General features: G+C 39.8%; 1 protein-coding gene across 5 annotated transcripts in view; it reads left to right on the forward strand.

The window, feature by feature from the left end:
* LOC126484483 (zip homologous protein 2-like) overlaps positions 1-14,063 on the forward strand; it is a 116,096-nt gene that overhangs the window by 61,744 nt on the left and 40,289 nt on the right. For all 5 annotated transcript variants that reach the window (XR_007587862.1, XM_050108015.1, XM_050108013.1 and 2 more), the window contains one exon: positions 10,601-10,758. Coding sequence is in view for 4 of the 5 variants with exons in the window: in XM_050108015.1 (XP_049963972.1) it covers positions 10,601-10,758 (158 nt within the window). In the remaining variant the exon portion in view is untranslated. The remainder of the gene's footprint in view (positions 1-10,600; positions 10,759-14,063) is intronic.

The raw sequence follows: 14,063 nt of genomic DNA on the forward strand, positions 1-14,063 counted from the left end.
CTGACTACTGTAAATGATGTAGCCATCAGTTGCACAATTGTGTTTCACAGTTCTTTAGTTTCACTGCTCACAATCCCCCAATATTACACAATTATATGGCCAGTGCCCTGTTGGTAAATGTTGGTAAGCCTCATTAATAGGTCACAGGCAAGATTAGCATACTGTTACAGTAGTTTGCTGTTGAAAATCTACGAGCAGTAAAAACCTAATAACACAGTTCACAGTTCTTGCAGAATAATACGGTACGTGTAATACATTTATCAAGTAAATTAAACAGCCGTTGTCATTAATTGCCTATTTGTGGAGGAGGAGGATATTAGTGTTTAACGTCCCGTCGACAACGAGGTCATTAGAGACAGAGCGCAAGCTCGGGTGAGGGAAGGATGGGGAAGGAAATTGGCCGTGCCCTTTCAAAGGAACCATCCTGGCATTTGCCCGAAGCGACTTAGGGTAATCACAGAAAACATAAATCAGGATGGCCGGAGACGGGATTGAACCGTCGTCCTCCCGAATGCGAGTCCAGTGTGCTAACCACTGCGCCACCTCACTCGGTCACCTATTTGTGTTACACTTGTTGTTGTTGTGGTCTTCAGTCCTGAGACTGGTTTTATGCAGCTCTCCATGCTACTCTATCCTGTGCAAGCTTCTTCATCTCCCAGTACCTACTGCAGCCTACATCCTTCTGAATCTGCTTAGTGTATTCATCTCTTGGTCTACCTCTACGATTTTTACCCTCCACACTGCCCTCCAATACTAAATTGGTGATCCCTCAATGTCTCAGAACATGTCCTACCAAACGATCCCTTCTTCTAGTCAAGTTGTGCCACAAGCTCCTCTTCTCCCCAATTCTATTCAATACCTCCTCATTAGTTATGTGATCTACCCACCTAATCTTCAGCATTCATCTGTAGCACCACATTTCAAAAGCTTCTATTCTCTTTTTGTCTAAACTATTTATCGTCCACGTTTCACTTCCATACATGGCTACACTCCATACAAATACTTTCAGAGATGACGTCCTGACATTTAAATCTATACTAGATGTTAACAAATTTCTCTTCTTCAGAAATGCTTTCCTTGCCATTGCCAGTCTACATTTTATATCCTCTCTACTTCGACCATCATCAGTTGTTTTCCTCTCCAAATAGCAAAACTCATTTACTACTTTAAGTGTCTCGTTTCCTAATCTAATTCCCTCAGCATCACCCAATATAATTCGACTACATTCCATTATCTTCGTTTTGCTTTTGTTGATGTTCATCTTACACTCTCCTTTCAAGACACTGTCCATTCTGTTCAACTGCTCTTCCAAGTCCTTTGCTGTCTCTGACAGAATTACAGTGTCATCGGCGAATCTCAAAGTTTTTATTTCTTCTCCATGGATTTTAACACCTACTCCGAATTTTTCTTTTCTTTCCTTCACTGCTTGCTCAATATACAGATTGAATAACATCGGGGATAGGCTACAACCCTGTCTCACTCCCTTCCCAACCACTGCTTCCCTTTCGTGTCCCTCGACTCTTATAACTGCCATCTGCTTTATGTACAAATTGTAAATAGCCTTTCGCTCCCTGTATTTTACCCCTGCCACCTTCAGAATTTGAAAGAGAGTATTCCAATCAACATTGTCAAAAGCTTTCTCTAAGTCTACAAATGCTAGAAACGTAGGTTTGCCTTTCCTTAATCTTCCTTCTAAGATAAGTCGTAGGGTCAGTATTGCCTCATGTGTTCCAACATTTCTACGGAATCCAAACTGATCTTCCCCGAGGTCGGCTTCTATCAGTTTTTCCATTCGTCTGTAAAGAATTCGCGTTAGTATTTTGCAGCTGTGACTTATTAAACTGATAGTTCAGTAATTTTCAAATCTGTCAACACCTGCTTTCTTTGGGATTGGAATTATTATATCTTCTTGAAGTCTGAGGGTATTTCGCCTGCCTCATACATCTTGCTCACAAGATGGTAGAGTTTTGTCAGGACTGGCTCTCCCAAGGCTGTCAGTAGTTCTAATGGAATGTTGTCTACTCCGGGGGTCTTGTTTCGACTCAGGTCCTTCAGTGCTCTGTCAAGCTCTTCACACAGTATCATATCTCCCATTTCATCTTCATCTATATCCTCTTCCATTTCCATAATATTGTCCTCAAGTACATCGCCCTTGTATAGACCCTCTATATACTCCTTCCACCTTTCTGCTTTCCCTTCTTTGCTTAGAACTGGGATTCCATCAAAGCTCTTGATATTCATGCAAGTGGTTCTCCTTTCTCCAAAGGTCTCTTTAATTTTCCTGTAGGCGGTATCTATCTTACCCCTAGTGAGATAAGCCTCTACATCCTTGTATTTGTGCTCTAGCTATCCCTGTTTAGCCATTTTGCACTTCCTGTCGATCTCATTTTTGAGACGTTTGTATTCCTTTTTGCCTGTTTACACTTATTCCACTGTTAAGTTAATACATTGTTGTCAATCTAACCAATACATTTTTCACATCTGAAAATCAGCAGTGAACAGACTGTCTCATGACCAAAAATTGGTTCTTTATACAGGGTGGAGAAAAATTGTGCCATGAAATTTTAAACCTGGATAGATGATGCCAGTAGGAACCAAAATTACTAATGTTGTGTAGGTCGACAACGCACAGCTTTTAAACTACAGAAATGTGGTGCAACACACTCCAATTGGCCATGGGGTTGTCCTGTTGCTGGATGCTCTGGACAATGTGTGACCGCAAATGCTTTGCGTGCCACAGATCGCGATGTATCCAAGGCGGCCCACATGCTCAGTGGTAGCCCACCAGCCTTCCACTCTGGGGGGCCTGGGGGCGAATCTGCCAGGGTCCCGACACATCTGTTGTAGTTTCATGATAAGACGTACTGGAAACAAACCCATCAACAGCTGTTAGTTCGCATACTGAAAGTCTTTTACAAACTGTGTCAGCCCTGAAAAGGGCCTTTTCCCATTTAGTTTCCACCCTGTCCAAGACCTAAATCCCGTGGCACACTATGAACACAAGCTAGGGTTTTGCTGGTCGTTCCTGCGACGTGTTGCACAAGATCCTGACTTCCCCACCATTGTGTTTTTTACCGACAAGTGCACCTTCTATTGGCATGGCCTTTACAATGCTCTAAATGTTCTTTACTGGGCAGGGGGAAATCTGCATGTCATGTTGGCAAAACAAGAGAGGAGGTAAAGAGATCCCAGTTTGCTTCATCACACGTGCCCCAGGAGGTGGGTTGGGTTGGGTTGATTTGCGGGGAAGAGACCAAACAGCGAGGTCATCGGTCTCATCGGATTAGGGAAGGAAGTCGGCCATGCCCTGTCAAAGGAACCATCCCAGCATTTGCCTATAGCGATTTAGGGAAATCACGGAAAACCTAAATCAGGATGGTCGGACGCGGGATTGAACCGTCGTCCTCCCGAATGCGAGTCCAGTGTGCTAAAGGAGGTGGGTGATGCATCAGAAGTGTCGCAAGAAATGCTACATTGCATCAGTTTGTCATTCTTAGCCATCCTCGAGACAAATGGATGTGTGCATTCATTTTATTTTAATGCTGTCCAAAGGCCAGAATAAGCTTTTCATTGAAGTATATTTGAACAAAACATGTTGTCACTGCAAGGAGACAATAGAGTAGCTCTTTCCTTCCTCAACTCTCAAACATATAAATGGTTGGGCTCCCCATCATTGGCTCCCATCAGCTGCCATCTTCTAAGCTACAATAAACAGCATATTCCTGTTCACGATCAATTTCTGGCCGCCATGGCTTACAAATCTGTAGTCCATCCTATCACGTATTTGGTTGTTAACAATCCCCATACTGATAATTGTTTTGGTTAGATGTTTTTGTTGCTTTTTCATTTTCTATTACTGATTCTGTGTATCTTCAGGTTCCTTATCAACCTTTAGATTCATTGTGCTCTGAATTTTCAGATTTGTTTTCTGAGGGTTAGGGTGTGCAACCAATTTCACAGCACATACCATACTTAAACCTCCAGCTTGGCCATGATTTTTCCAGGTGCAGCTCTCACCTGTGTCTTTACATGACCCAGCTAAGTCTGAATTGGATAGCCTGATGCCATTCAGCATCAGTCAATTGATTTACATGAGTAATGGGCTATGCCATCAGTGATGGTAAAAATGCCATCACCATCAGTGATTGTAAAAATGCCATCAAGTCAGCTCTGACTTTGTGGAGACTTTAAAGTTATCATAAATACACAGTTTGTTATTGACACATACCCCATGCCTCCACCTGACGAGTTACTTGCAAAACTGGCTTGAGGCCAATTCTTTTCCTAGGCTGACTACACTGAGGCCTTCCTGCAGTTTCCATTACATTACGACCTCAAACAATTGCCAGTTGTGAACGTGCATTTTGATCTTTATCAATGTCAACATTTAATGTTTGGTATGACCAGTGCCCCAGCTATAATTCAACACTTTTTAGAACAACATACAGCTGATGTTTCTGCTGTACCAACTATCTTGATGATGTCATTACTGGTACTACAATGGAAGAACACCTACATAACCTCCGTCCTCTCTTTATTGTTTTTCACATCGCCGGCCTTAAGTGTAATTTTAATAAGTTACAATTTTTTCAATCCTGTATTGAGTATCTCAGTTATGAACTATCCTGTCAGGGTGTTTGACCCACAGAACATGATGTCGCCACTATTGAGGCTTTGGCTCATCTGTCCAATTTGCAGAAACTGCAGGTGTTTCTCAGTAAGGTAGCTTACTATCACATGTTCTATCACATGTTTGTTCCAGCTGCAGCCACTCTGGATCGCTCTCTGAACCATCTGCTATGTAAAAATGTTCCTTTCTAGTAATCACCAGCTTGTGAGCATTCATTTGCACAACTCAAACACAAGTTACTCTCTGTGCCTTGCCTTGCACTCTTCACACATGGTAAACATTTAGTCTTGGCTACAGATGCATTCCAGTATGGGACTGGTGCAGTTCTGACCCATCATCATGCAGATGGCTGTGAGAACTCTATTGCTTTTGTGTTCAAAATGCTCAGTGCAGTTCAGCAGCACTATTCACAAGTCAAAAAAGAATTTTTGTCGGTATATAATTATGAGATCCATTTCAAACCCCATGTCACAGCATGCAAATGCAGGCACATTGTCTTGGCTGCCCATGGGCACCGACATGTTGTTTGATCAGGAAGAACTGTTATGTTTTCAACTTGACATGGAAGCTCAACAGGCCATAGATGGTTTCCCCATTACCAGATCTAGTATTGAATTGGCAGTAGTTGCAGATCCAGTGCTTAAATAAGTTGGGCACCTGATATGACATGGATGCCCTGCCCATCCACTGGGCAGGGCATTCCATTCTCTGCAGACCTTCTATGCTCTGCATCATCACCTTTCCCTGTTGCATGGTGTCTCTCACTAGTTGATGGAGGGGGCACACCCCAGGTTGAGATTCGTGTGCTGCTGCAAAGAGAGGTTTTCGTGCAGTTACATCAAGGACATTGGAGAGCTTCCAACTCCAAACAGTTGGCACATAGTCATGCATTCTAGCCTGGTGTTGACTGTGAGGTGGTTTGCATGGTCATGGCCTCCCACTAGTGTTTGAATCCACACGCAGCACTGTCCACTGTTTTTTGCCCTGGGCCAGTGCCCATGCTACCTTGGGAACACTTCCTGGCTGCATGTTGTCAATGCCATTACCAAGTTTTCTATGTTGTTCATTGTCTGTGTAACATGGCAGAAGCAACAGTCAAGGTGCTGTCAGCAATTTTTTCTATCGAAGGCCTGTCCTTCAGGGTGGTTTTGGATGATTGTCCTCAATTTGTGGCTCAATCCTTTAAAGATTTTTACTCCTACAATGGCATACACCATGTCAAGGTGCTACCTTTTCACCTGCAAACCAATGATAAGGCAGAACGCCTTGTGCAGATGTCCAAAATGCAAATGCCCACGTATGTCATGGACTTCCCGGCAGAAGAGGCTCTTACATTCATGCTCAGTTCTCACAGGATGACTCTAATCAGAATTAAAAGCCTAGCTGAACTCTTGCACAGCTGGTGACACATGAGCAGCAGGGCTTGGCCTCACATCACCCTTCAGTGCCACCAGCTCTTGCAGCTGCAGAGAGGAGGGGGGGGGGGGGGGGGGGCGGGGGTCAGAGGGCTAGCCAGGGCTTCATCAATGCACCCATGGGTGCCTCCTATGCTGCTATGGGCCGCTTCTCCACTGGTGTCAGTGCCATTCCCTGCCACCCCCTTCTATGTTGCCTCTGGACACCATGGCTCCCTAGGTCTCAATCTCCAATCCTCACCTCTGTGTTTGTCGCCTGTGTGTCTGCTGCCTACGAGGAGCCAGGCCCCTCTGCCTGGTCTCCAGAGGAGGATAGTGATGCATATGTCCATTCTCACACCATTTCTACCCCTACTCCATGCATTCGTGCGAATTGAGACCTGCTCGCACCTAGGATGGATGCACTTGACACCATGGACTTGTCAGACGTCAGAGTGTCATGGAGGAGCCAGCATCTGGGCTTTCTCTCTACCACTACAGTCATGGCGCGCATCTCATTCAAGTAACATGCCATTGAGCAGCTCAAGGCAGTTCCACTAGAGGCCACCAACCATGGACCGTGACTCAATTGCCCACGGCAGGAAGCCAATGGCCCCTGGCAGGCAAATACCCATTATATGGTCTTGCACCAGCTCCAGCTGGTCTGTCTTGTACTAGTTACTAAACGATTGTGTTTGTTATGCTTTCATGCCATAACTCAAATAAAGAATGTTGGTTTCCTATAACTGCATTTCTTATTGTGTTCAAAACTAGATTACCAAATAATGGGTGAAACCATAAACTATCGTAACATTTCCAGAACTAAATGTGTCTTAATCGTCACTGCATTTGCTTTCTTGCCTATTCTCCTACTGAAGTTGAGCAATGGAAAATTGAATTCCTTTTTATTTAACTGAAAAAGGAAGACATGGCCACTGAGCAGCTGCAGTATGGTCTCACTTAATTCAGTAAGTTGTTTCGATTGCTGTATCATCACCTAGTCAGCATGCTGGCAAACTGTGGCAATCTGCTGTCATTATAGTAAGTAAAACATTATAAATGATTGTGTAAGTGTCAGAATATCTGGCATAGTCTTTGACTTTACAATAAACAAGTTCATTGTTCAAAAATCAAAAAACCTTTTTAAACTGAAAGTGGAAAATAAGTAAATAGCTGTTTGAAACCATGCTACAAAATGCCTTGTGGGCCATTAATAAACTTCGTCATACACATTGTGTGTTGAGTTTCAGTCCACTGTTACTTTAGTAATGTGATGGTAGTCACATAATAAATAAATAAGTCTGTACAAAGCTGCAAACATTTTTAACACTTCATAGAACTATTGTACCACAGTGCAACAGTAATCTTTAATATCAGAAGGAACACAACTGATTTGCACTACAAAGCTACCAGGAAAGATCTACAGGTATTTATGCAGATGTATTGTGCATAAAAGGACATCATTTGTAAGTCACAGTAATTGATCAGAGTACCGTAGATGGATGTAATGTAATATCATGTTACTGTCAGCAACATGTAAGGAAAGAGAAAGTGGCCCTAAACACAAAAAGTGGAATAAAGTCACAGCAACAGACCTAACTGAGCACTGCACTTCATTAATAGACTTGGAAATATAAAAGATAACAATTCTTACTCCTTTTGAAAGACAGCATAGTTGCCATCAAATATAAAAATTAATTATTTTCACTTTTGCAGTTTCTGCCTTATGGCCATTCTCAAGTGGTCAACTACAGAAGCATGTAAAAGGCTTTGTATAAACGTCTGAAAGGTACATCTAACTTTGCTATTTCTGACACATACACGTTCATGGGCCTGTGGTTAATAATTTAGACATATTCGAAAATAACTGCAGAAATCAGTCATTGAACATTCAACAGAAAAACAATGTGCACGTTCATAACACTTCCTTAACAATAGTACAGCAGGTGTTTATTATTTTGTTTGTTATGCTTTCAGTAGATTTCCTGGAGACCTTAAAAAAATTGAGAGATAAACTTCAGATTTTCAAATATAAGTTGAAAAGCTTCTTTCTAATACATTCCTTTTTTTTGTAAGGAATTGTTAATAGTAATTCAAAGCCTTTTGATATAATGTGTTAATCATTTGTGCATAGTATCACATATATTTTGTTTTCTTATTTGCTTTTTAATGTTTTCAAGAATTATGTATTGTCATATTTCATGACAGATATTTTGGCTAACATACTCCCAAGGAACATGAGACAAATAAATAAGCTGATAAAGAAATATAGTGTATGAGAGATGGAATTAAGTTGAATTAAATGTCTCATCAATAATGTACCACTGGAGTCAGGATACAAAATAAACTGAACAAAAACAGGGTAGAGGCGGGCGTGGAGGAATTTATGGTCTTCTTGCTACATGAGTTCTCTTAACATTTGCATGGAATACATAATATAATTAAAGTGGATGTACAAATGTATGATTTACATCTCCTCCTAAACCACTGAAACCACTGTGGGCATAAGAGCCATCTTCCTCTCAAAACAGTGGGGGTGGGGGTAAGCGTGAAAAAGTGTCATAGCACACGACAAGCTTGTGGCCACACTATGTTCATCCAGTTCTTGAGAATGAGAGGAGTCAGTCACTTGCGACAGTCTTTACATGTTGTATCAAACCTTTTGAGACTGTTTCTCGCAGACACCCTCACAAAATGATGAAAAGAGAAAAGCTTATCACTTCCTAAATTCTTGCTGCTCATGCTTCCACACCAAGCATGACCTTTTAATTAATTAGCTTTTTACTAACTTTATTTCCAATACCTTTTGCAGACAGTATTCACATATACGGCAAAATGTACCTTCAAAAATATAATTGTGTGACACATAGCTCAAGAGATATGACTTCATAAACATTGAGATGTATGAAAAACTGCTGCATCATGTATTACATTTTGATTTATTACTTCTTTACTACTAACTTTATTCACAACACATTTTGAAGACATGCTTCACATTCACCATTGGATGTACCTGCAAAATTATATCATTTTATGACACTCAGTGCAGGAGACATGATACCATAAACATTGAACTGTGTAGCAATGGAACTGCAGGGCGAAATTCACTAGAGATAGACCATAAATGTGTGTACAAATATGAGTGAAATATGTTAAATATATATGTGACAAGTAAGTACACGGGTAGAGCTGGTGGGGGGGAGCTCCTTCTAAACCTATGGATCAGTTTCAACCAAGCTTGGTATACTTATTACGTGCTGTCTGGAAAGTAATATTGTGGCATAAGAATGAGCAACCTCCTACTGGGGTCAGGGGTGATAATGTGGAGAGAGAAAGGGGAGAAAGAAATGGACAGACAGAGAGAGGGGAGGGGAGATGGATAGACAGAGAGGGGGAAGGAGGAGGTGGGCACAGATAATGGGGAAGAGATGGACACATAATGAACTGAGAATGGAAAGTGGAGGAGGTGGATGGAGAAAGAGGAGAAGATGGTCAGGGGAAGGGGATGGAGGAAATGGAAAGAGAAAGGAGATGAAATGGACTGGGGAAGGGGGGAGAGGGGGTGGATAGAGAAAGGAAGGAGGATGAGATGGACAAAGAGAGGGGGAGGACAAACTGAACAGAGAAAGGGGAAAGGAGGAGATGGACTGGGAGGAAGAGGGAGGAGATGGACAGAAGGGGAAGGAACAGATCGACAGATGGGGGAGGAGCAGATGATATGATAGAGAGGGTGGAGCAGATGGACAGAGAGACGGGGTAGCAGATAGAGAGAGAAGCAGGAGGAGATGGACAGAGAGAGGGAGCACGAATAGACAGACAGGGAGACGGGTGATGAGTGATGAACAAGAAGAGGGGGGAAGAGTAGATGAACAGAGAGAGGAGGTGGAGGGTATAGACAGAGAAAGGTGAGGAGGAGATAACAGAGAATGAGATGAACAGAAGGGAGAGGCACACATGGAAGTAGAGAGGAAAAGAAGCAGATGGACAGAGAGAGGGGGAGGAGCAGATGGACAGGGAGAGGGGCGCTAAGAGATGATTTCTTACTAATGGGGGTGGACAAGGTGGATAGAGAGGAGGGAAGGAAGAGATGGACAGATAATAGGAGGAGGAAATGGGCACAAGAGAAGGAAGGAGAAGGTGGATTAAATAGATATCCAGGCACTGCCTGGTATTCAGCTAGTAATTATTAAACTGTAGGGTATGAAAACCAGAAAAGCAAGTTGAAGAAGTGAAAAAGTTTAAAGCATATTCACTCAGTCAATTTTCAGTTTAAAATGATAGTTTATTGCTAATACAAAGGGATAACATATAAATCTAAGTTACTTTGCTGTGTGAGGAGAATGTAAATTTGTGTAAATATTTGTGAATACGTTTGCTCTAAGGAAGAATCCAAATTCATAAGCTCAGCTACTATTTTCTTTTTGTTGACAATAAGTGTAACTATCATCCCACATATCCACTATACTGCCATATGTACACTAATTTGATTCCTTGGACATGATTTCTTACATATCCTTCAACTATTGTTTTCCTGCCACCTTCTGCATTTTGATTTATATTTAGTATTGATTTTTAGGCATCACAGCTACAGAGAACCTTCATGACAACCAACAGGATTTCTCTTCCACGAAATTTGTCTCCAAACACGTCATTGCCCGAGTTTTCACCTTATAGAATTGGTACACTTACAACATCCACACCAGTCAGCAGAATCAACTGTGGTTCTGCAACCAGGTAAATCTCTCCAGCATCAAACCAATCTTAAAAAAGGGCCAGTTTTCACTTGTAGTATATATTTTTATTTATTTTGAATATTTGGAATAAAAATCACAGAACTGCTGCAAATATATTGCTTTTACAGAAATCCATCTTATTTACGTAATGTTTTAAATTACACTTAAACATTGCTGTAGCCTTTAATTAAAGGATTAGTGAAACTGAATTTTAAGAAGCATCATACAAATATAAGAGAGTACTAACATGAGAATACATCACATGGACAGGTAACACTTACTTCATTATATATAATAAAAATAGCACGTCTTATTTGATTAACAGAAAATTGTGAGATGCTAATTATTTGTAAAATTGTTATGAACTGAATACACACACTTAGGTTGTAGAATAATAATCCAGTGTGTGAGGTTCTTCCCAGATTGCAGTATTTTAGGGGTAGTGAACATGTTCTGCATTTATGCCCAGTCTATATAAGAAATAGGTTCTCCAAAATTAAATTATCATCACATACTGGGACAATATCCAGTAAAAGAGAGGACAAAAATGGAGGAAAATCGCAGTGGGGTAGGACAATATGAAAAGCAACAATCAAATGCTGAAAATCAACGAGAATAAAAAATGAGAAATTAGGTGTGGCATTCAGGACAGGAGAGATCAATTAAGACAGGGCAGTCTGAACACTGGAAACAAAGATGAAGGACAAACAAGTAGCAATCAATAAAAAGAAAAGATGAAGTAAATGATATTACTTTTACAGAGATAAGATGTAACAGAAAGCATCAAAAACATTCCATAATGCAGACATAAGCAAAATTATGCTAAAACAGTTCTGCAATTAAGCTATTTATATTAACACTAAAAGAATTTTTTATAAATAAAAACATTTTTAAACTTATATTATCTACACAGAACTGAAAACAGCCATTTTTTCGCTCATCCCACATGCTGATTCTTGTTACCAAACTTTTTCTTCCTATCTCTTATGAACAGAGTGTCACTTCTCCCAAGCATTTGAAAAAAGAGAAACACCAGCAGAAAAATTCTCAGACAGCTCATTGTGCCTGTTAGCATCTCAACGTGTTATCTTTATGATGACTATGTGGGCGTTTGTTGTGTGAAATGCAACCTGCAATTACAAGCACTTTGTTCGTCAAATTAAGCTATTTTTCACATGCTAATGATTCTTACTTCTTGGAATATAGTTACATATATCACTGTTCAACTATGCACAACAATCAGTTTTTATATGTATGATTTTTGCTAGTACTTGGCAAATATCAGTGACTAGCGTCAGCAGTTCAGAAAAAAAAGACTTACTCAGAGAGTTCTGATGATTGGAGATATTCACACGCTCTTCAATATCAATGATCTCAGTGGAGGATTTGGAAAACTGAGCCAGTAGGAATCTGGAAATTTTAGAGAACATAATTTATTGATCAACAGGAAGAAAACTATGTGTACAAAATTTGAAACAAACAGAGCTACTAGCTCAGAGGAATTTCTTCTGAGCATTGGGATGCAGACTTAGAAGAAGTAGACTCTAATAGGTTTCTGAGAATTGAGGTGGATGAATTTCTGGCATGGGAAAACCACATTGATCTGTTCAAAAATAAGTACAAACGTATTCTTAATGAAAAGAAGATGCTATATGGTGAACACAGAAACCTTGCTAAAGTTTAGCAAGGACTTATCTTCCCTCACGTACTTTACTGTAGACCAGTATGGGCAGGAGCAGCAGGTGTACACATTCAGAGAATCTTAAAACTTCAAATGAAAGCCATCACATGCATATCTAAGCTAATGCAATGGCAGTGCTGCCAAAACAAATTAGATAATTTAAAATATTGACAGTGCCAATTTTGTACATACATGAGACAATACTTCTTTCAATGGAAAATTGCACAGCAGCTCTAAACAGAGATTTACATGACCACAACACAAGAACTAGAGATAACTACTATATTTACAGCATAAGTTTGAAAATGACAGATAGAGACCCTACAAATGCAGGAAGCTTATTTTATAACAGATTGCCACTTAGCGTAAAGAGCATAAAGGAAGTGAGCACCTTCAAAAGAAAACTGAAGGAGCATCTCATCTCTGGATGCTGGTATAAGGTAAAGATGTACTTGCAGGCAAATCCATATGGCAAATGTTAAGTTGGAAATGGAGTAAAACATTTTCTTTTTCTGTGGAAACAAATTTCCTGAAAGAAGGAAGTGGAAAACAAAGTGTGGTGCAGAAAAGACAGGACAGAACATAAAAACTAAGTTTATTGGTGCAGATATAATTTAAATGAGTTTTCTCTATGTGTACATGTCCAAATATTTTCTGCAATATAGGTAACATATATGACCTAAAAAATTAGTTTTTATTTTGTCTAAATATATTAGTATTTTTCAGCAGTTGTTGTTGTTGTTGTTGTTGTGGTCTTCAGTTCTGAGACTGGTTTGATGCAGCTCTCCATGCTACTCTATCCCGTGCAAGCTTCTTCATCTCCCAGTACCTACCGCAACCTACATCCTTCTGAATCTGCTTAGTGTATTCATCTCTTGGTCTCCCTCTACGATTTTTACCCTCCAGCAGTATGGCAAAAATATGTAACTTTGTAGACTTTCCTTAAGTATATAAGACTGTTGCATAAATTAATGTAGACTGTCAGTACATTTTGTCATTGTGTGTTGATATTGATTATCTATGAAACATTATTACAAAAAAATTGTTTTTGTGTAAATGACAAATTTCTGAGAAATTTGTTTTATTTCTGTATAAAATTGATAACATGACATGTCTAACATAATTGTAAAATTTGATCTATGGACAGAATAGAATAGAAACTTTATTATCACATAATATGCCATATACAATCAGGTGATTGGGACATAGGTGACTCGTCATTTTAAAGCTACTTCTAATTGTAAGTATACAGAATAAGTACAGGTATTTTGTAATTTTAAGTACCACAAAATCATTTAAAATAATCGTGTTGAAAATAAAGTAAAATTAAGAATAAGTATTTACTAAAAGTACTTTTTTAGCATGACAGAATAAAATGTAACATTGAGGCACAGTTATTTGTGACAGTCAAGTCATAAATTCTACTACACTGTAATAATGTTTACTTGTTAGGTATTTTTTTTAATTATGTCCAAATTCTTCTGGTTCATATTTTTTTAATTTTTCACAGACTTTATTTCCCAGCCTCATACCTATATAGTAAGGTGTCTTCTCCAGCAGTTTTAGCCTGTGATTTGGTAACTTATATTGAAATTTGTTTCTTGTTTCATAATCTTGTTTAAACA

Source organism: Schistocerca serialis, chromosome 6 (genome assembly GCF_023864345.2).
Source record: "Schistocerca serialis cubense isolate TAMUIC-IGC-003099 chromosome 6, iqSchSeri2.2, whole genome shotgun sequence".
NCBI classification, from domain to species: domain Eukaryota; kingdom Metazoa; phylum Arthropoda; class Insecta; order Orthoptera; family Acrididae; genus Schistocerca; species Schistocerca serialis.